Genomic DNA, 23401 nt, shown 5'->3' with positions numbered 1-23401 from the left:
GTTAATATTCCTTCCTTTTGCCTTACTATACGATACTCTACTTTTAGCATGTATGAAACGCTGTTTTGGGGTGCGGATGCCGTGAAAAATTGATGTTTATGAGAAATAACTTGCAAAAAAAGGGATCATTTTACTGTCTAAATCTAATCTAACTTAAAGAACTTCACATGTCCCATTAACAAGGGATCCTACTTGAAGAATACGTTCTCCTACAATTACAAACGCAAAATATTGTACATGAACTTTCCTCCCCCTCTTCCTGGCGCCAAGCGTCTTCTCCATTGAACATCTTCGTCCTTGAAGACAAGATCTTTTAGTCAAGGACTTTGCAGCATTGCACCCTAACAGTGGGGCTCCACCAGCATTCTCTCCCATAGAACCAGATTTCTTGGAATTTACTGTCCACAATAAAAGTGCCTTCACCATGAAGAACTGGAGGCTTGCTGAGTTTTTGTGCCATGCCTTTGTTTGCCCACCTACCAAGAGAGGAAGATTTCAGCATAGGACAGTTTTATAATATCGTAATAATTCTTGTTTTACTTACAAATTATCTTTCCATACGTGCTTCTATGATTACAAACACGAAGATAATACCCATGAGGAACCGAAGATTGATTGCACAAAGCAATAACTTTGTCATGTGTAGCTTCCCAAATTTTAGAACCATGTTAATTATCTCATTTTGTGGTGACTGATGTGATAATAAACTAACTGAAAGCCATAAGTTAGTATATTAATAAAACTTGGGGAAAAATAAGAAAGAGATCACGAAACACATACATAAAAGCTTTAATAAACAAAATTTGACATTCAAAATAGTTATAAAATTTGGGAGTCTACATTTTCACAATACACATAAATTTTAATAAACAAAATTAGATATTTAAAATAGTTCTTGAATTTGGGGATGTCACATTATGGGTGTGAAAATTATCCTATATAATATGAATTCTGAATCTTCATTTTCCTGTTGCACTGTTTTGTTTAGCTCGGAACTTGGAGTATGAGTTAACTAAGTAAACCTTGATGAAGGAATTAGCCATGCTTGCCAGTTTTTAATCAATGTTCTTGTTAGAGGCACAACAATTTCGGACGACAAATGCAATGTATGCCGAAAAAAAGCACTTACCTCTTGGTACCACACTTAATAGTTTAGAAGGTTTAGTCCTATATCGTGGGGAGCAAGAATAGAGAGACGAGGCTTTAGTATAAAGGAAAGAATTGAAGACGGATTACAGCATACCTTTCTCGGCCTTTTGGCTAAGATCAAGTGTAGTATCTGTTCTTATCAGTTTAATATCTGATATGTGGGCTAATGGCCCACACGATATTAAATTTATTTTTTGAGGGGGATGGGCCGTTACAGTAGCTTGCTACTGGGACCTTCGAGCGTCGCCTAGGCCTTACACTACTGCCTGGGCCTGGCGCACCCCACCAATTTAGTTTAAAGGTTTCTTAAATCTTGGGAAAAATGAACCCACTTAATTAAATAATTTATGCCTAATATCTATTCAATTATGGGAATGTTTTAATCCTCAAGGCACTCCCTGGATCGCAATGCGTAATTTCACTATTTTCCATTGGCCTTAAATTTTGAGAGGACCGAAATGGAAGTGTTGCAATGTTTTCCCATGGGTTAAGGGATACCTTAACGAAATGATTTTCAACAATTCACTTGTTTAATCTTGCAGCTATTAAAGGGCAATTTACCATGCGGCTTCCAACATTACTAATACTAGCGGCTCAACAGGCACTTGCCTGTTCAGCCGCTTTTCTATTATTCGTTCTTTCAGCCGCTTTTCTATTATTCGTTCTTTAAATGTATTAGATTATATTTGTTAAATTTTAAGTTTAACGTGATCTTATTTATATTATATTTTAGTGTTGATATTAATATATCATTTACTCTTTAAATTTGTCAAATAAATATTTTTTCATCATTTTAAAATTAACATAACCTTATTTGTTTTATATTCTGTTGAGGGTAAAACTACTATAGAAAACTTTTAAAATGCTAAATTATAAAAGCACACAATAAAAATATATGTATATTATCAGTAAAAGATATAGTTCCAGAAATAACGACAAAAATATTATCCTAATTTATAAAGAGTATATATCTATAAATATCTATAAACCCAAATGCATGTTAGTTATTCTTAAAAGATTAATTTTTTCTAGATATCATGGATATTTATGTTTGTCTTCTTCTTTTTTAAGTGGTAGGCCAAAATATGATTCTGAATCTGAAGAGACCTGCATTTTCCTACAAATAATGGAAGGATAGAAGAAATGAATATGCTTATTTTTTTCGTTTTAAAATATCAAACTATAAGAGTATTACTGAAAAAATAGGAGAATACAAAGATTGTGTACCTAGAAAAAATCCGTCTTAATTCATTATACATCTCCTTGTCAATAACTTCTTGCATCCTGAAAAACTGTCAGATTTTGTTTATCATAAAAATAACCATATAAAACGCTTCAGGTTTATTCAAATAAATTGATTGCTTATTATAGAGAAGAATTTAATTAAAACCTGTAGAATTGTGACATCTTGTTTTGCATTGAACTTTCTGAAAGGACAAAAGAAATGACATTAATCCTTGTTTATCATTGACAAAATGTAAATTAAATGAAATTACATCTTTTTTTGTTAGGAATTTTTTTTAATAATAATTACCTGCAATGATATTGTTTTGGTTCGAAATGAGTTAGTTGTGTTCTTCTAAGTTCATGGCTGAAAAAAAAGAGTTAAAGTTTTAACATAGTTGGTATATAGGACGAAATAGATGGAAATATTTATTATGTAACAAAAGTTTATTGCATTACCTTTTATTTTTTTGTTCCAATATTTCTCTTTTTACCATCTTCCATAGTTGAGTTTTGTCTGCTTTAACTGTACCTCCCCAACCAATAGAATAAATTTTGATTGGATGAACCTGTGTCAATTGCACGTTTGATCAGTAACACTAAAACAAAAATATGTATCATCAGTGTAGTTGTCACTATCATTAATTATGTAATCCTTACTTTATTGTCGATTGGTCTCATTGATGCAATTGATTGCTCATCCTTCCATGTATTTCATAACGATTGAAATCCTGTTTCCTGTAATTTATTGCATATATGTATCACAATATATTGCAGTAGTGTCCTATATATATTACTTTAGAATTAAGTAATGATATATCCCAAATAAGATATACTTCTACCTTTTATTAGTTTTAAAATTTTAATTTTTATAATTTTATTGCTAAAATTATAAAATTGATAGCAACATTTAAAGAAATCAAATTTTGAATTCTTTTCAATGTATATACAAACATTGCAAACTATAATTTATTAAAAAACCAATAATGATATATTTTAAGGATGTATGACATAATTTTTATGATTTATATATGTGAATCGTAGTTGGTGCATACCTGTTGGGATAAGTAGAGGTTCCAGTTCTTTTCGCTTATCTCTTTTAATATGCTGATGAGCTCTCTTGATATCAATTTATCTGTTAAAAATCTTAGTCATTAGTTGTTAAAATTAGTGAACAAAACTATCTATTCCAATGTTGATATTGTAATGATAAAATTACATAATACACGGATTATACTTGTAAAAAGGCTCACATATTTGCCAAGGACATAAATTACCTGAGGTGCAGGTAACAAAATTTCTTTGAACACCACATTCTTTGTGAATTGTCCCCTTTTTCCATCTACTGTTCCTTCTTTGACTAAGATTTTTGTGGTTGACTGAGAAATACTTCGAGATAGAGCAACGTATAATTGACCATGGCTGAACACATGTTTAGGGAGATAGATCCCTACCTTAGGGATAGTTTGCCCTTGTGATTTATTTATCGTCAAGGCAAAACTCAACCTTACAGGAAATTGTTTTCTAATAAGCACAAAGGGTAGTCCTGAGTTCTCAGTTGTTTTGTGTTTTATCCGAGGCAGAAAAGCTCTTTTTCCAGAGTGATGGCCTGTTAAGATTTCCACGTCTAACATATTTTGAAAAGTTCCTCGACACAGTAGCCTTGTGCCATTGCATAAGCCTGCCTTAGGATCTATGTTTCTCAGTAACATCAGAGGAGCACCTTTTTTTACCTTCAACATATGAGGTGGCAATCCACCTGTGGAGATCGAGTTAAGATATTCTTGTTGATACAGATTATTTGTATCTCCTTCTACTTCATCAAAGGATGCTAAAATTCGTTCGTCTCCCGGAAATTGGTTGATGACTATATCATTAAGCTGTTGCACATCATGGTTCTTGGGTGTCAATATCGCCCTCTCCACCATATAAGATGCATCCCACCCATGAGATTGCAAATTTGGAAAGGTTTCTTCTATTAATTTGTGTAACGATGCCTCACCTTCCCATGGTATTGCCATGCCTACTTCTATTTGTACCAAGTCTTCACATATGGTAGGCTCAATCCCATCCCCTATGCGCATAAGATACTCCGCAAAATCACGATCATTAAGGGATCGCATATTTTGTCGCAAGTGAAGAATTTTGGTGAATGCCCACAAATGTGATTTAACAATAGAAGCTGAAATCATTTGGGACTTACTTCCTTTCGGCACAACAGGTAGTACTTGGCGAAAATCCCCTCCCATAACCATCACCTTCCCTCCAAATGGAGTATTATTTTCTAAGATGTCTCGTAATGTGCGGTCCAGTGATTCCATTGTCGCTTTATTAGTCATTGGCGCTTCATCCCAAATTATCGCGGTCGTCTGCCTAATCAGTTTTGCAAGATCAGATTGTTTACTTATATTGCACGTGGAGGATGGATCTGCATTGATTGGGATCTTAAATCTAGAATGAGCTGTTCGACCACCAGGCAGTAAAGTTGCAGCTATTCCTGAGGACGCAGTTACCAAGACAATATGTCCTTTACTTCTTAAGTCTGCAATTATAGCTCTGTAAAGAAATGTCTTACCTGCTCCTCCTGGTCCATCCACGAAGAACACTCCACTCTCTCTTCGATCAATTGTATTCATAATGCACCTGAAAGCTGCAGACTGGTCATGATTCAATCTTTCTATAGAACACAGGTCTTCTTGAGGAACTTCGATGGACATTTCTTCTTGAATAATTCTAGGCATGAAGTTGTCGTTGTCGCTGTCCGAGGTTAGAGCTGGTAAATCGTATTGTGCAATATGTTTTCCATGTTGTAGGAGGATGTCATTTAAATCCCTAAGCAAACGATTTGTCAACCCATTGCAGGTTGTAGTGCTTGTTGATGCGTAATCATCCACCATACATGAAAGAAACTCGTCCCACAAACTTCTTACATCTGTTGGCTCACAAAAAATTAGAATGGTGGCAAACAACCTTCTTAAAGCACATGGCATTCTCAAAATGGATGCCTCAACCAAACATGATCTTATACTACTATCACTCTCCAACAGTCCTCGATGCTGAGCGGATTGCCTAAAGGACGAATATTGGACACCATCGACCGTTAGCAAATCATCCCAACCAGTTGGGCCTCTTACATTTGACAACAGAATACGCAAATAGAATTTTTCACCTTCTGTTGGCGAAACGGTATAGATCCGACCGATAGCTCTCTTTTGTGACCTACGTCGACGCCATTCTTTTTCCTTGCTGTGCCAACTGTAATATTCTGGAATTTTCCTGTACAAAAGATGTCTAGATTGTTGGTCATCGGCCCGATTAAGTGCAAAGAATTCAGTGAGCATTGTTCTTGAGAAATAGTCATTATTAACTATTTCAGAAATAGTTTGGTGCTCATAAAAGCTCACTTGATGTTGATTTGGCAAATGAACTTGCAACCTCTCAACTGATGGGTACATTCGGTAAAGGTTGAATCGAAATATCCTCCAGCATGCCTCTGGAGCGGCAATCCATCTTGCATCAATAAACTGTTGCACCTCATCATAATGAGAACTTTTGTGAACCTCCATTGCCACACGGTCTGGTCCCTTATAGCAATACTTGTATAGATATTTTATGCTCTTGATACTGCTACATATCTCTACATTGATATGGCAATCATACTTCAGTAGTAGCCAAGGGTTGTACGGAACCACCCATCTATTGTCAATGGTGACATTTTGGTTGATAGGAATTGGAGTATCAAATCGCCTCCTATATTGAGGATATGAGTCATCACCTCGTCGTGTCTCTGGTACGAACTCTTTTGGGTAGTTGCGTTTACATTGACCGTTCTTCATGCACGGTGAAGATTGATTTAGTGTTCCGCAAGGACCATGGACCATATGCCTTAGCACTGCCTCATGTAAGTGTGGTTCTGTTTCTTTACATGGTATTTCCGCTTGGACCAAACTATCATATTGGTCAGGATCACTCAATTTGTCATTGTTTTCTAAGATTAGCAACATATGTACGTGTGGCAATCCTCTTTTCTGAAATTCGGTGACATAAATATAACTTTTCACCTTTCCCAATACACCTTTGGTAATAACATCCTGTTTTAATTGTTCGAACTTGGATCTGAAAATCCTAGTTGTTAGATCCGGACGATCCTGTGGAGTTTGAGTAGGACTGAGTTCCGAAGCTATTTCTGACCATGATGGATTGCATGTCATAGTTAGAAAAATATCCGGTTTGCCTTCTTTAAGAACAATAGCCATTCCATCCTCGTACCGTTGAGTCATGTCTCGACGACTGCCCACGAACGACGATGGTAATATCGTTCTTCTGCCAACATTTTCTAAAACAGATTTTAGAGAAAAGTATTATTAGTTTTAAAGTTTAAATTTAGGAACACGTAATGATCAATCATGTGACCGTTAAGTTGAGTAATTACCAGCATTATTCTCTCCTGTGTGCAAAGCATCTTGCAAGCCTTGATACAATTCAGCTCGAAGTTCCCTTTGTCTTTGTCGAACCCATCTTAACTTGCCTGTTTCCATTTTCACATAGTTGTCAACAACATATTGTTGAAGAAGTCGCCCCGCTTGCAAAACTGTTGAGTGATCATTGGGGCGGATCTACGAATATTGAGGATTATAGAAAATTGTTAGAAATTGTGAAATGATTTATTGGTACAAACTATCATCTACGGAAGTCTATAAATGATGTAACAAATATATAGGAGTTTGTACCTGGAGCATATGGCTATAATATGTCCGGCATGATACTTTGTTTCCACGTTGAGTTCGAGTATTTATATCCCATCCATGGGTTCCAAATGGAAAAAGAAGAGGATATTGTAGTGGATCGTAATACCCAACAAACTCTTGAATCCTTCTGAGGTTACCAGCATGGGTTTGAACCTTGATATCCCGTCCTCGCACCATTGTTTCAATATCATCACCGACTATTATGGCTGCTACTTGTGAAGCAGTTGGGAGACTGTATTGTGGTTGATTAGCAGGTCGCTCTCTGATCACCAAACTACACTCTTGCACATCTAGTCGTTGTGCAAGCTGGCGGAATACATGGATAAAAGGATTATATCGGTGCAACAATTGTTGTAGCTTCAAAACCAATCTTTCATGCAGTTGTGTGTTCTCCTGCATCCTATTTTGTAACTCGTGATCAGTATCGTATATATATAGTTGCAAGAAGCGTGGCCGCGCCCCCTGATCCGGATGAAATCCTCCTATACTGTGGTACATTGATCCTTGAGCACGGAATGTATATATACCATGACTTGCTGAAGCTAATTGTTCGTCTATGTGTACACCACACGAAGTGAATGAAAAAACATGATTGTAACCACGAATGTGTTTCCTAAAATGGTTCCCTTCTGCGGAAGGGTCTAAGAAGATGTCTAGTAATTCCTGAGGAGCATTTACTTGGGGCAAAGAGACTTTTCCTCCATTGCAACACATGTCAAATGTTTCATGGTGAAACAGACGTGCATTACAGTGTGTACATGTCCTTGTAGGAGGCAGTGTAGTTTGAAGCACTGTTGTATTCGCTTGAAAATTTCGAGCACAATTGTGGGATGTTCGGACATGGTGTCTAATTTCTGCACTCGCATAGGAATATTAAAATATTATGTTATAGATTTCTTTTCCTACATGTGCCAATAATTGTATGGTTAGGTACTCGGGTAGAATTTATTAATTATTTCATATTATTTTAGATAGTGAAATCAAGGGTGAACAAAGAATATATATACAACTTTTCAATTGAGGTTTGTGTTTTCAAAATTAAACGCAAGTTTTAAAAATGTCGTGTCTTTTTCTATATTTTTCTATTGCCTAAACTAATATAAGATTGTCAAAATTTGAAGTTTTAGGTAATATATGAAGTTAAATATAATTTATTTAATAGAGCAAATTTATATTCTGAGTTATATTGAAATATACAAAGAATATTTTTAAAATTATATAATTCTATTGTATTTGTATTTGCTATTTAATTTTATGGACAAATTTTGAATGTTGACCACTAATTTGTAATAATTTTAATTATATTTTTTAAAATTATTATGATAAATTAACGATATTTTTTAAAATTGCATAAATATTTTTTTATGGTTAACATACATGGTGTTTTTTTTATTTTGTTATTTTTGGTGGTGTTTATGTTTATAATATTTTATACATTATTAAATTTTAATTTGATAATCTTGTTATCATCAAGGGTTTATTTCCTAGTTTCCTAGTAACTATAACGATGTTAAAATTTATTTTGCATCACTAAATAATATTATATGTCTCATAGTTTTTGCTATTGGATAAACGATGTAGTAGCATTTTTTTTGAGTTAGTACTTAAATCAGTGATTCATTAAGAAAATTTTTTATAACTCATAAGAATGTATATACCGTTATCTATGTTTTTAATTTGAGATCTACATTATTTAGTTACGTGTTGACTTGTAACTTTTAATATAATGTTTAGGTTTTTTTATCTTTAAGAAATTAGAACACTTTGTGCTATTTGTAAATTTCACCATTTATTAAATGTTTAATATGTTAATGACCTTATAATAAAAAGGACCCATATAATTTATACAGTTTATTTTTAAATACATGAAATAGGACATCAATATTTTTGTAGTATCTATTAATTGTTGTTTTTGTGTTTATTTTTTTGTGTGCAGTTTTTGTTCCTTAATTTTAAAAGATATATGTTGTTACAACAATTTTATTATATAGTTATTGTTAGTTATATTAGTTTCATGAATGTATCAATTATTTTAAATATTTTATTTGTTAAGTATTTAATTTAAATTTTTTTATTAAATTCAGAATTTTGGTTACAGTATATATAATAAGCAGTACATATAATAAACATAAAAAAATGCATTTGTTATTACGATAACTAATAAGCATAATAATACAATAAGTTTAACTAATCACATTTTATATAGTAATGATTATTATATGATGATGATGATAAAATATTAAAAATATAAATAGAGTACTCACCATTTATATTTGCATGACTTCTAGTATTGTTTATAGTTGGTTCATAAGAAGCAATTGGTTGAGAATTTGAATTAGTAGTTGTAATGGTGTCTTGATGTACACCTATATTTAAAAACAATGCAAAATTCATATGTTATCTACCTTTTTCAGAGATAAAAAACAGAATATTAGCGCTTAGCAATAAAATAAAGCGTGTTAATGAAGTTAGTTAATTTTGTTAATATTATACGTTAAGAAGATTTGATGTGCAGACAAATTAACTTATATCGATGTATTTACATGTTTAAAGCATATAAAGATACTAACCAGATGATCTATTACTTGGACCAGCTCCGTTACCATATATTTCGGTACCTATATTTTTAAAGAGCAATAAATAAAATAAGCATAATTAAACTCATAAGAGAAGAATTAGTTATCATAATATTATATTAGTTAATTTTGATTGCAAGAAATAAAATATCGATAACTTTAATTATTTTAGAATTGATCTAGATTTCTTTATTATAATATAAATAGTTTGTTCTATGCTTCTATTATATTTTTTTATAGTACTTTTTCTCAAAGGTTTGAATTTCGTCCATTAATGCGTGAGATATTTTAACTTATTTTGTTAATTTATTACCTTAAATTGATGATATGATGAGTATTTCATCAATTAAGACAATTAAGAATACAAAGATATGATTAAAGAATATTTTATTTGTTATACTGTAATGTATTCTTGTTTTTTTGTGTTTATGTTGATAATAAAAGGAATTAATCTTTATAAAATAAAAGGAACTAATCTTTATTTATGTAGGGCTATTTTTATCACAGAAAATAAAAAATAATAACTCTTGTAATTTTTTAACCATTATGTATAGTTTATTATATATCGGTATACATTTGATTAATGAGTACACGTTTATATGTAATTTTTAAAAAAAAATAAATATTGGACTTAAAAAATATGTAAATCATGTGTTGTAGATTTAATTATTTCAATAACTTTAGTTAATAATGATTTATGTTTCTTTATAGTTTAAATACTATTGTCCATTGGAATAACTATTAATAAAACAATTATATTTTATATACTATCAGTCATTGTCCTTTAATAATATATTGATCACTTATATACTATTGTATTATAGGCTATTATGTATGAAACATACTAATAAAAAATAATAAATTATTAATATTTTGTTCACGTAATTTTATTTATATATCATTATTATGATTATAGTATAGCGTTATTTATATTAATTATTTATATTTAATAATTTTTAAAAAATATCATGAAAAATTACGGATAAAAATATAATTAATAAATTTAATTTTAAAATATTATGTATCTGGAGTACGTAGTGTCAGTTTTCTTTATTATAAGTGATTTAATTTTTAAATTCTGTTAAACCCATTTTTTAATAAAAAAGAAACATAGTCAAAGGAATTGGATACTAAAAAAAGAATTGGATACTAAACCTGTGTATCTCGATTATATGTTGGTATTTATTGATGACATAATTTTATTATTATTATTATTATTATTATTATTATTATTATTATTATTATTATTATTATTATTATAGTATAACGTTATCTATATTAATTATTGAAATTTTAATAAATTTTAAAAAAATATCATGAAAAGTTAAAGATAAAAATATAATTTATAAACTTAATTTCAGAATGTCATTAATCCTAAGTACGTAGTATGTGTTTTCTTTATTAGAAGTGGTTCAATTTTTAAATTTTGTTCGTAGGTAAGTTCATTTTTTAATAAAAAAAAGGATAAAAAAAATAAATGAGAACATGTGTTTTCCTATTATATATTGGTATAGATAGATAGCTTTTATTATTTTAAATAGCTGTTATATTTGTACGTAGGTGAGATATATCCTAATTTTATTTTTGATTTCTTAGAATTATATATCATTACCAATTGAGAATACAAAAAGTTAAAAAAAATTAAATTAAAGTATTGTTAAGAATTTTAATGTTGCATTGATTTATTAATTTAATATATAAATTTTATTTTTTATTATAAAATTATTATCAAAAACTTTAATATAAAAGTACTTTTTGTCGTTAATCTTACGTGACATTATTTTTTTTATTTTTTTAATACAAATATATAAAAATTATATATTACGTTATATATTATATATTGGACGATGGGAATGAAATATATTAAAGAAATATTATTATTAGTTACTGACCATTAATTTCTGAAAAAAAAATTTTATAGATGAATGATGTCTAAAAAATTTAGAATGTTAACTTTTAACTTCATATACCATTAATATATTGTTTGATTAAGAAAGATACTGCTTGGATGGTAAACTATGTATAGTAATATTAATTTAATTAATTTTTTTACAAAATATTAATGATAAAATAGCAACCAATTATGTTATTTTTATTTCTGTACCTGTGGCAGTTCTATTGCCATGCGCTTCCATTCCTGCATTTTTAAAAAGTAAAATATAATTATTAAGAAAGAATTCAATTTAACAAAAAAATTTATATGATGTTATCGTGTTACCCGTAACAGATTGATGATAAGTGGTAGCTCTGGCCATTTGTCTAATTGTAGTCAATCTGGCTACCCCTATATTTGTAGTTAATCGGGCACCTCCACCAGTGTTGGGCATTGAAGTTGTATCAGTTGATATGGCAACTTGTTTTCCTTGTCGAATCATCTCCCGATAACTTGCACGTCTTCTAGCCAGGTATTGTTGTCTCTGTTCCTCGGTCATGTTCTGTCTTCTTCGCCTAGCATAATCTGTCCAACTGGGTCGACGTTGACGTGGCTGTGGATTTCGTGAAGTTTCCATTTTTATTTGTCAGAAAGATAGGAATAATATGCAGAGGTAAAACGTTTGTGAGAGCACGATTGAAAGGGAAAGAGTCTTTTAAGAGTTGAAAGTGAGTTAGTTTTTAAAGCGAGTACGTAGTAGTAGCAGTTTTTTACAGTTTTAAAATATATCGTGGGTTGATGGGAATCAGTTTGACATTCTATCGTGGAGTAAATAAGAGTTTTTTAATATATTGAATCCAGTGTCTAAATAAAAAAATAAGCAGGGATAAAATAGTAAGAAAAAATTGTGTACCAAATTTTTTTATTCTCATTATACGTTGGTATTATATACGTTGGTATTATATACGTTGGTATTATACGTTGGTATAGTCCATTATATATTGTATATTGTATATATATATATTGGTATAAATTTAATTAATGAGTACACTTTTATCTGTAAATTTTGTTTAAAAAATAAATGTTGGACATAGAAAATATGTAAACCATGTGTTGTAGATTTAATTATTTGGATACTTTAAATACTGTTGTCCCATTGAAATAACTATTAATAAAATAAATATATTTTATTAATTATCAGTTATTGAACTATAATGATATATATTGATCACTTATATACTATTGTATTATGGATTATTATGTATAAAAAGTACTTATTAAAAAATTATAAATAAAAAATCATAAATAATTAATTTTTTGTTGACGTAATTTATTTATTTATATTATTATTATGATTGTAGTATAATGTTATTTATATTAATTATTTATTTTTTAATAATTTTTAATAATATTCATGAATAATTATTATAGATAAAAATACATTTAATAAATTTAATTCCAAAATATTATGTCTTTTGAGTACGTGGTGTCAGTTTCATCTATTAGAAATAGTTCAGTTTTTAAGACAACTCATTTTGGTTTAAAAAAAGGAACAGGGGCAAAACAGGAAGAAAGATTTGGATACCAAACATCCATATCCCCATTATATATTGGTAGAGAATTATACGTTGGTATTATACGTTGGTATAGTCCATTATATATTGTATATTGTATATATATATTGGTATAAATTTAATTAATGAGTACACTTTTATCTGTAAATTTTGTTTAAAAAATAAATGTTGGACATAGAAAATATGTAAACCATGTGTTGTAGATTTAATTATTTCGATACTTTAAATACTGTTGTCCCATTGAAATAACTATTAATAAAATAAATATATTTTATTAATTATCAGTTATTGAACTATAATGATATATATTGATCACTTATATACTATTGTATTATGGATTATTATGTATAAAAAGTACTTATTAAAAAATTATAAATAAAAAATCACAAATAATTAATTTTTTGTTGACGTAATTTATTTATTTATATTATTATTATGATTGTAGTATAATGTTATTTATATTAATTATTTATTTTTTAATAATTTTTAATAATATTCATGAATAATTATTATAGATAAAAATACATTTAATAAATTTAATTCCAAAATATTATGTCTTTTGAGTACGTGGTGTCAGTTTCATCTATTAGAAATAGTTCAGTTTTTAAGACAACTCATTTTGGTTTAAAAAAAGGAACAGGGGCAAAACAGGAAGAAAGATTTGGATACCAAACCTCCATATCCCCATTATATATTGGTATAGATACACAATTTGTAAAACGGATATTTGCATAAACTATGTAAAAGGCATTACTAATATACACAATTTGTATACACAATTTGTAAAACAGATATTTGCATAAACTAATAATATACAATTTGTAAAACGGATATTTGCATAAACTATGTAAAAGGGAATCCGCAGTAACAGATATTTGCATAAACTAATAATACACAATTTGTAAAACGGATATTTGCATAAACTATGTAAAAGGGAATCCGCAGTTTATAAATACACGTAAATCTTACAAATATACATAAATTGTCACAGTATCGCAGTTTATGTTCTAGGCCAAAATTAACATAATCAGCGATAGGAGTGTTGCGGTTTATTTTTAGAGAGAGAGAGAGAAAAGTGTGGGTGGTTGAGCTTGTTCAGGTCGGGATTATGACGGAAGAACGCAGTCTTTACAGGCTCAATAGCGTTGCGCACGTTGCTGACAGCATAAACGAAGATGTTAGTTTGGTTATTTTTAGTTAATGTATTTCATATAATATTTTTCCAAGGCTTGTGATTTAGGTATTTAAATTTAGATTTAAATTATTATTTTAAAATTATAAAATTTAGTATATAATTAATTTAAATTAAAATCTTGAATCATTTATGCAGGTTTTATTGAATTTTGGGATTAGAAAATAGGAACTGTATGTTACCTGTTTAAACTTTAATATTATATTTTTTGTGTTAGATTACTTTAAATTAGTGTTGAATTTTTTATTTGTTTGGTTTCTTCTGTCACATGCTCCAGCCGACTAGGTGTATTTATAATGTCCGAAGGTAGCAGAACATGCCTCTGCATGACAGGATCATACCCTATCTGGAGAGGGCTGGCTTGTACCACCTGGTGAGGCTCAACGCGAGGTGGTTCTGGTTGGACGAGTCCTTAGTCAGCGCTTTCATTGAGAGGTGGCGTCCTGAGACGCATACCTTTCATATGCCTTTTGGAGAGTGCACTATCACGCTGCAGGATGTAGCATACCAGCTGGGGCTGCCCGTGGATGGTTTACTTGTATCCGGGTGCCTTACAGATTTTGAGAAGCTTATGGAAGAAGGCAAACCGGCGTGGGAGTGGTTTCAAGAACTGTTTGGCGAGCTTCCATCATAGAATAAGGTAAAGCAGTATACAGTCCACTTCACCTGGTTTCATGAGAGGTTCAGGGTGCTGTCGAATGATGCTACAGAAGACACCGTATGCAAATATGCACGAGCTTATATTATGATGCTGCTTTCTAGGTATACATATCTGCACAGTTAGACTTAAACTGTAATTTTTTTTTATTATGGTTCTACCTATTAACTAGGTCATTAGCAATTTATACATGTGTATAACATTGTATTCGTTCAGGTGGGCCACCTACTTACCGACATCCGACCGCAAGGAGAGAGTTATCCAGTGTCGCCTTTTGTTGGACCGCTTAGGTGATCGAGATGTAAGTTTATTCATTTTGTTTCCATTTTTATCTAGTAATTAACTATATATTTATTAGTTAATGGACTAACGGAGTGTTCTGTCAACGTTTGTAGTTTGTTTGGGAGCCTTATGCTTCGCTCGACGTGATGGCCGTTGTTCATCCAGAGATTCCCATAGAGGAGCACAGTCGGTTATGGCGCGCATGTACTTGCTTGATATACTTCGCCGTCATTGAGTGGCACCAGGTGGATAGGGTGCTGCCACAGCTGGGTGGCGTTCAGCACGAGTCTGATCCGGCCTCGAATATAGATTGGCTCCATGCCAAGGATGGGAGGGATGGAGACAGATGGTTCCCGAACTACTATCAGATATGGCACCTTAGTTAGTAGAACAGGGTTGATTCTGTTCTGAGTATCCCCCGGGTGCCTGATCCCAGGCCGTCGGCAGAGTTTCTGAGATGGTGGTACAGAGTGGCCCATAGGTTTCTGTCGCCGGATTCCTTAATTGCCTATCCTAGGCCGGAGAAGATCAGTCAGGATGTTGTTCAGAGAGGTTCGTCACAGGCGCCTTCTAGGTTTCTGATGCCGGATGTGCCTGATAACAGGCGCGTGGAGAGGCGACGACGCCTTGGTACCCGGGCTATAGACTGGAAATGGCGATGGCTGGATGAGATGATTCAGGATGACATAGCTAGTGGTGACGGAGTAGGACATGTCGATCACCGTGTCCGGCGTGGCCGTCCTCAGCGTCGGGGTGGTGCATCAGGGGTTGCATCTGGTGGTCCTGGTGATAGACCCACCGAGCAGGCAGGGACAGGGTCCCAGGAGGTTCCTTTTACACATGTTTTGAGCTCCTAGATATACCATGAGATCTATGGACAGATGTATGATGACCTGGCAAGCCCGACTTTCACGATGGATATGGACGATCAGGTCGGCAATTCACAGTTCTATACCGACTTTGCAGATCTCATCCGGGATGACGACCCTCCGCATTTTCAGCACCAGACCCCACAGGATCAGGTGCTGGAGTCCTAGCCCCAAATGGACGTTGTGCAGGGGTACCGCCTAGATGTGGAGGAGATTCAGCGGTACCAGCCGCAGATGTTTGACCCTCAGGGGTACCAGCCCCAGCCACAGTTTTATGTAGACCTGAATGAGCCTGCTAGTAGCGCGTATGACAATTGGTTCAGCATGGGAAGGACGCCTCTATCTGCATATATGGTGTGGGCATGCCTGTCGATCCTCCAGCACAGCAGCGCCAGAGGCCAGCTAGAGTGAGACGGGCCGCTCGATGTGATACATGGTCGCATCTCCTAGGTGCATTCGAGGATGACTCTCACGAGGAGGATGAGGACAGGCAGGAGCCGTAGCTGTTTATTTTATGTTTTCATTGATGATACGTATGTATGTCTGATTTGTCGTGTACTTTTGTATTATGTGATGGTACTTAGTTTATTTCCATGGACTTATGTATGTTTTACGTATGTTTTTATATATCATGGACTTAGTTTATTTTATGTTTCTGCACACTTCTCATTCACGCATAAACCACTGGATCCCTGTCGCGGTTTAGGCACACTGCTCATTCACGCATAAAGTTGTGGTTTAGGCACACTACTCATTCACACATAAACCACGGCACCCTTATCGCGAATTATGTTAATTTTGGCCTAGAACGTAATTCGCGACACCTCTGTAGCGGTTTACATGTATTTGTAAATCGCGGGTCTCCTGTCGCGGTTTACATAGTTTATGAGAAAAATGCATTTTGGTATCCGTTTTGCAAATTGTGTATATTGGTAATATTGGAAGCCACTTTATTTATTATGGTACATTGCCCGCTATTAAATGTTATTGGTATTTTTATATTTTTGATTACCTAACTCAAAACAGTAATTAACATTTAACAATGATGTTTTCTGTTTATGTTTAATGTTGAAGTGCTTCAAATATTTGGAGAAAGCCTTAACGCTGTCATTTTTATTCAACACGCATTCAGTAAAGTTGGCTAAGATCAAGTGTAGTATCTGATTCTTATTAGGAGTGTTCATGGGCCGAGCCGAAAGACCCAGACCCGGTCCTAAAAGAACACTAGGTTTATTTTGTCCCGACCCAAAGTGATCCGAAAAGAAATTGGATTAAACCAGGTCAATTCGATGAAATATTAGTATATACAAATTTGTAAATTTATATATTAAAATAATAAAGTTTTATTTTTAAAAAATAAATTCAACAAATGTTAGATCATATTTATATCAAAATAAATAATTTTAAAACAAAAATAATATCATATAATATAAAAAATATTAATTGAATTATAAAAATATAACATAACATTACTAATTAACTCAAATATATATTTTTATTGTAAAAAGTAACTTTGAGTCCGGTCCGGGTGACCCGAAACAAAACTCAAACCTAACCCGAAAATAGAACCGGACAAAAAATAGAAATCTAAACCCGACAAAATATGTCTTGAGTCCGGACCGATTTCGGGCCGAATCGAGTCTTGGACACCTCTAGTTCTTATCAATTTAATGTCTAATATGTGGGTCATTGGCCTACGCAATATTAAATTTATTTTTTGAGGGGGACGACCACTACTTAGGCCTTACACGGTTGCCGGAGCCTGGTGCGCCTCACCAATTTAAGAATTTAAATTTTTAAATTTTAATTTCAAAAAATAAAATGTGATTTTTTATTTTTAAATATTTTTTTGTTTTATTTATGAAATAATTGGTAAAAAATTAAATTTTATTTTTTAAAGTAAAATTTAAAATTCAAAAAATCTAAGTTTTCAATTTAGTACAAAATTATTTATGTTTTTATCTTAAATAGTCACTTATTTATTTTAAGATTATGTGACTAATGTCTAGATGATAGGATAAATATTTTCAAATTATATTTTAAGTTGCAATATATGAATATGTTAGTTTAGCGTGATTTAAGTTACATGGTATGAAAATTTTAGGATAATTGACGTAGATAAATCATATAGAAATTAAATTTATTAAATTTATGCAAATGCACGATTTACAAATTACATGTAATTTGTTACACAAAATTAAAAAAATAAAAGAAAAAGTGTGAAATTTACTGATAGAAAATTTGAGTACTTTTATTCGGTCATCGAATACATCAGATTTAAAAATTAGTATATTGCAAAAGTTTGGTGTGTGTGAGAGCAAGTGGGTGAAAAATTATTTTACAAAATACTTATTGCAGTTGTATTCTCTGGTGTGAAGTATGATATATTTGTGATAGGGTCCGACGAAGATCTGCAGGCTTTGTTTCATTGTCAGAGAAGTTTTTCGGAAGTGAAAATACACGAGTTGTATGTGAAGTTAGAGGATGGTGTTGACAGTTCTGGGGCATCAGCTCCAAATCCTCAATCCACTGCGTTGGGGATGCTTTTAGTTCGATGCTTATGGTTGCATAGATTTGTCCGTTGGTTGCATCTCCATCTGTTCCAGTTGGAATGGTTAGTTCTTATCGCATGATTCCTGATTCTGTTAAAAATGTAATGCGAGAGGGTGAATTGGATCGAGTTGAAAATGCAATGTGAGAGGATGATTCAGACGAAGAGCTTGTTGACATACTTGGGGAGAGCGATAAGGATAATAGGAGCAATCTACCTACACAGCATGGCCTATCAAGTTTCGGTACACAGCAACATCCTCCATATTTCTCAACCTTGAACTTGGATGCTATGGGGAAACAGTCAGACGTAGATGCTACCTTTGGAGGTTAGGGCTTGCATGATAGAATCGTTCCTACAGAATTTTAGATCGGATAATCTTTCCAGAATAAGTAGGAAGCTATGTTGAGTGTAAAGAATTACAGCATCTGCCATGGAGTTCAGTATAGGGTATTAGAGTCAGATCATCTTAAGTACCATGGGAAATGCAAGGAGTTTGGTAAAGGTTGCACTTGGTTGATTCGCATCACACTTCGGCAACGAAAGGGTACCTGGAAGGTATGAAGGTACAATAGACCTCACACTTGCATGGCTACATCGATTTCAAGCGATCACCAGTAGCTTGATTATCACGTCATTTGTGCTAGGATCTTTTCGTTGATTAGAGCTGATGCTGCGGTTGTGATAAAGGTGTTGTAGCAAGCTACAGAAACAACTTATGGTTTCAAACCTACTTACAGAAAAGTTTGGTTGGAAATGAGAAGGCAATAGCATAGATCTATGGAGATTGGATAGAGTCCGCCACGTTGGATTCTTGGTGTGCAGTCCACCATGGTCGGAACCATTACATTGTTGAAGACTTCTCCTGTTAGAGTTGGTGATCAGGTTGATGAATCTACAGCGTACTTTCATTGTCTTTTTTGGACATTTCCTCCTTGTATTGAGAAATTTCGACATTGTAAGCCATTGGTGAGCATCGATGATACTCACTTGTATGAAAAATATGGCGATACTTTGCTTCTAGCTATTGCGCAGGATGGAAACTTGAATATCTTGCCCATTGCATTTGTTCTTGTGGAAGGTGAAAATGTGGAGTCATGGTCTTTTTTCTTGACCAACCTATGACAACATGTGACTCTGCAAGAGGGTATTCTTATGATCTTTGATAGGCACAATGGCATGAAGGCTGCTCTGGAGGCCCCTAATAGTGGTTGGCTACCTCCTCGTGCTTATCGAGCATTCTGTATTCGTCATGTTGCCGCTAATTTTCAGCTGAGTTTCAAGGGTCAGGACGCAAAAAGGCTTCTTGTGAATTATGCTTATGGGAAGACCGAGGCAGAGTATGACTATTTGTTTGATATTATGAGGACCAAAAATTGGCATTGTGTGATTGGGCAAACAGAATGGAATACAATAGGTTGACTCAGCATCAGGATAGCAGCAGACGTTTTGACCACATGACCACCAACATATCTGAGTGTATTAGTTCTGTTCTGAAGGACACAAGAAATCTTCCAGTCACTTTGTTGGTCAAATCCACATAAGAAAGGTTTGCATTGCTGTTTGGCTGCGTTTGTTTCTAAGAACAGGACAGGACAAGACACTGAGAACAGGACAGGACAAGACACTGATGGACAGAGACACAAAATTTTGTGTTCTTGTATTCTGTTTGGTGAAAAACTAGAACAAATTATGAAAATTCAATCTATTCTCAATTTTTTCATTCAAAAATTTTGAGATGAAAAATATAACAACAAAAAAATAATTATGAAAAATTAACAAGAATAAAGAAAGAAAAAATAAAAAATAAGTTATGTCCCTTGTTAGTGTCTCTGTGTCCTTCCTATCAGGATGGACCCAAAATACACTAATTCAGTGTCTCTGGACACATTGTCTCTGTCTATGTCTCCTCTGGCAAACATGATTTTGTGTCTCAGTGTCCCTGTCTCAGTGTCCTGTCTCTGTAAACAAACGCAACCTTTGTTATTTAAGGACAAACAGTAGAGGTGAAATCGGGAACTGAGCATCAATTCTTCCAGGCCCTGGTGAAAGCAATAGAGTGCAAAATGAGAGATTCGAGATGTTTCACTGCCACTTTGTTTGACAGGCATCAGTCGGAGTTTACTATGGCAGAAACAACTCCGACGGGTAACTTTTCACTCGGCACGTATCGAGTTTCTCTTGGGGATCATACATGCGACTGTGGCTATTTTCAGGCTCTCCATCAACCATGTTGCCATGCTATCGCATGCTGTGCACACTCCCTCTTGGACTGGGCTACATATGTTCATCATGTCTACAACATGACTGAGGTGTTTAGCGTATACAGGATGAGGTTCGCACCACCTATTCCAAAAGGCCTTTGGTCGCTATATGATGGTCCCACTATCATTCTTGACCCTCACATCTGCATAAAACTGTGAACCACCCATCTGATCGTGAATGACCATGGTCATTGTAGTAGTAGCAATATCAATGAACATCTGAGTGCTGACATCTTGAAATACCTGAGAGCTCGACCCAATAGTAAACGTGCCTCTGTCGAACCTAGTCTCCATGTCTCCAACCCCCCATGATTAGCCTGTACTCCATCACCTGCACTAACGGAGCTCCCATCGAGTCCAACCGATCCACTGCCACCTCGACGCCTAGCTCTAGATCGACGAACACAATGATCGCTAGGCCCCTCCGCTTCATCACCAGCTTCCTCCTCTCATCTAGCCATCGCCACTCCCGATCAGTAGGCCGTGTAGCAACAGGTTGTTTCCGCTCCACACTTCTGTTATTAGGCACATCTGTCACTTGCACCCTAGCAGGCACATGTGATGACCCTCTGTGACGAGCAGCCACAGAAATTTCAACCGGCTTAGGATCAGAAAATGCTACATCCGGAGCTAGAACTCTATGCTCCACCTGGAATTACCAGTCTAAGTACTCTACGGATGGACCTGGATTAGCCATTCTTTGTATCATCAGGACAGAATTAACTCTGTTATTCCAATATAGATGCCATGTCTAATAATAAGTGGGGAGCCACCGATCTCCTCCCCTACTGTCCTTTGCAAGGAGCCAGTCTACGCTCAGAGCTGGGTCAGGTAGATGCTATATGCCTTTGAGCTCTGGTACTATGTTATCAACTTGGTTCCATTCAATCATAGAAAAATATATCAAGCTCGTGAGCATCCACCATAACCTAGAGTGCTCCTTAGTAAGTATCTCTGGATGAACCACAGCAACCACCTCAAGAGCAGAATAAGGCTCCCACACAAACTGCAAAGGAGAGGAGAATCTAACGTTAGAACACGATATATAAAGACGTTGGTGAATTGCTTATGATACAATTAACCAACCCTAAACAACTTACATCTCAACTACCTAATCTGTCCAACGCAAGACGAATCTAAATAAGTCTTTGCTCCTTCGCATCAAAGGTCGGTAAATAACTCGCCCACCTAAAGGATCACAACGTAAAATAAATATTTAAAATAAGACAATAAAGGATAATAACTTCAAACAGATAAATAATATGCTCAAGGCGAAGAAAGGATATCTGGATGCCAATGAAAATGCAAATATGTCAAAACCGTGCGGTGTCAACGTGGGGAACCTCTAGAATATCCAAGATTGTAGAAGCTGAAGCGGACCAGCCAAGTTCGTGACATTTTTATTGGTCCCCGACACATGGAGCTATACAACCATGCAAATGCAGTTGAACCCCAGCTATAATTGTCCATCTAGTCAAGTTTCACCATATACGGCAATCATCAAAGGTGAACCCGATTCCCACTCTTGTCACCAAAAAGCTGAGTGGATAGTGGCATCATGATGTACGCACGAGCGTATATGCGAACCGTTTCATCACTCGCATAGGCTGGTATTACCCTGAACCTCTCCTGGAACCATGTGAAGTGGATTGTCATTTGCTTGACTTTCATCGGCGGCGGCATCTTACCGAATAACTCCTGAAACCACTCCCACGCTGGTCTGTCATCCTCAATAAACTGTTCAAAGTCAGTGAGGCACCCACTAACGGCCTCCCTATTAAAGGGCAACCTGATGCGCCACGTTCTGCAATGTGATGGTGTGCGCCTCAGGACACCACTTCTCAATGAATGCGCTCACCATAGACTCATCCAACCAGAACCAATGAGTGTTCAGCCTAGCTAAGTCATATAATCCAGCCCTTTTTAAATAAGGTATGATCTGTTCATGCATATGCATATTTTGTTGCCTCCTAATGTTGTAAATACACCTAATTGGCTACATCATATGGAAAAAGAATGATGTGCTAATTAAATTCTAAAACATACAATCCTAAACTATAAATTATTTATTTATAAAAATGATTCTAAAACATAAAAGCCTAAAGTATAAATTATTTATTTATAAATTCTAATTAAGTTCTAAAACATTCAACCCTAAACCAAAAATGATTTCTTTAAAAAAATATCCTATTCAGATTTCAAATGGACCAATGCGTATTATCTATCTACTCTTGTACATATACAAAAACTACACTGATGTTACATGACAATAAAAACTATAAAAAATCTGAAACATAAAAGCCTTACCCATAAATTATTTATAAATTATTTATTTATAAATATATCCTAATCAAATTTTAAATACACAAATGCGTATTATCTATCTACTCTTGTAAATATACGAAAACTATATACATGTTACATGAGAATAAAAAATATAA

At 33.8% G+C, this 23401-nt stretch overlaps 2 protein-coding genes and 1 non-coding gene across 3 annotated transcripts; 2 read left to right on the top strand and 1 right to left on the bottom strand.

Moving 5' to 3' along the window:
• Nucleotides 1–153: 153 nt before the first annotated feature.
• LOC148578531 (uncharacterized) lies at nt 154–12207 on the bottom strand. The gene is made up of 10 exons (XM_088503081.1): nt 11916–12207; nt 11802–11834; nt 9692–9739; nt 9386–9487; nt 7104–7975; nt 6806–6989; nt 3651–6709; nt 2868–2942; nt 595–691; nt 154–476 (listed from the first exon to the last, which is right to left on the bottom strand). Exons 1-10 carry the CDS (start codon nt 12205–12207, stop codon nt 154–156), a joined length of 5085 nt encoding a protein of 1694 aa, XP_088359207.1.
• LOC148578532 (U2 spliceosomal RNA) lies at nt 1240–1435 on the top strand. The gene has a single exon (XR_015904170.1). It is a non-coding gene; the product is annotated as a U2 spliceosomal RNA (small nuclear RNA).
• Nucleotides 12208–19527: 7320 nt separating the features above from the next.
• On the top strand, nt 19528–20118 carry LOC148578530 (uncharacterized). The gene is made up of 2 exons (XM_088503080.1): nt 19528–19796; nt 19866–20118. Exons 1-2 carry the CDS (start codon nt 19528–19530, stop codon nt 20116–20118), a joined length of 522 nt encoding a protein of 173 aa, XP_088359206.1.
• Nucleotides 20119–23401: the final 3283 nt, after the last annotated feature.

This window comes from Arachis ipaensis, chromosome B1 (genome assembly GCF_059453495.1).
Source record: "Arachis ipaensis isolate K30076 ecotype BB chromosome B1, ASM5945349v1, whole genome shotgun sequence".
Classification (NCBI taxonomy): domain Eukaryota; kingdom Viridiplantae; phylum Streptophyta; class Magnoliopsida; order Fabales; family Fabaceae; genus Arachis; species Arachis ipaensis.
The sequence above is the reverse complement of the archived record's forward strand: the minus strand, read 5'-3'. Positions and strand labels throughout refer to the sequence as shown.

What these genes read in the sequence shown, in the direction of transcription:
- LOC148578530 (XM_088503080.1), top strand. Translation starts at nt 19,528, where the DNA reads ATGGTCGGAACCATTACATTGTTGAAGACTTCTCCTGTTAGAGTTGGT. An exon ending in GGTGAAAATGTGGAGTCATG is followed by an intron (nt 19,797 to 19,865) that starts GTCTTTTTTCTT and finishes GATCTTTGATAG; the next exon opens with GCACAATGGCATGAAGGCTG.
- LOC148578531 (XM_088503081.1), bottom strand. Translation starts at nt 12,207, where the DNA reads ATGGAAACTTCACGAAATCCACAGCCACGTCAACGTCGACCCAGTTGG. An exon ending in TGGCAATAGAACTGCCACAG is followed by an intron (nt 9,740 to 11,801) that starts GTACAGAAATAA and finishes TTAAAAATATAG; the next exon opens with GTACCGAAATATATGGTAAC. An exon ending in TCCAAGTAATAGATCATCTG is followed by an intron (nt 9,488 to 9,691) that starts GTTAGTATCTTT and finishes TTTTAAATATAG; the next exon opens with GTGTACATCAAGACACCATT.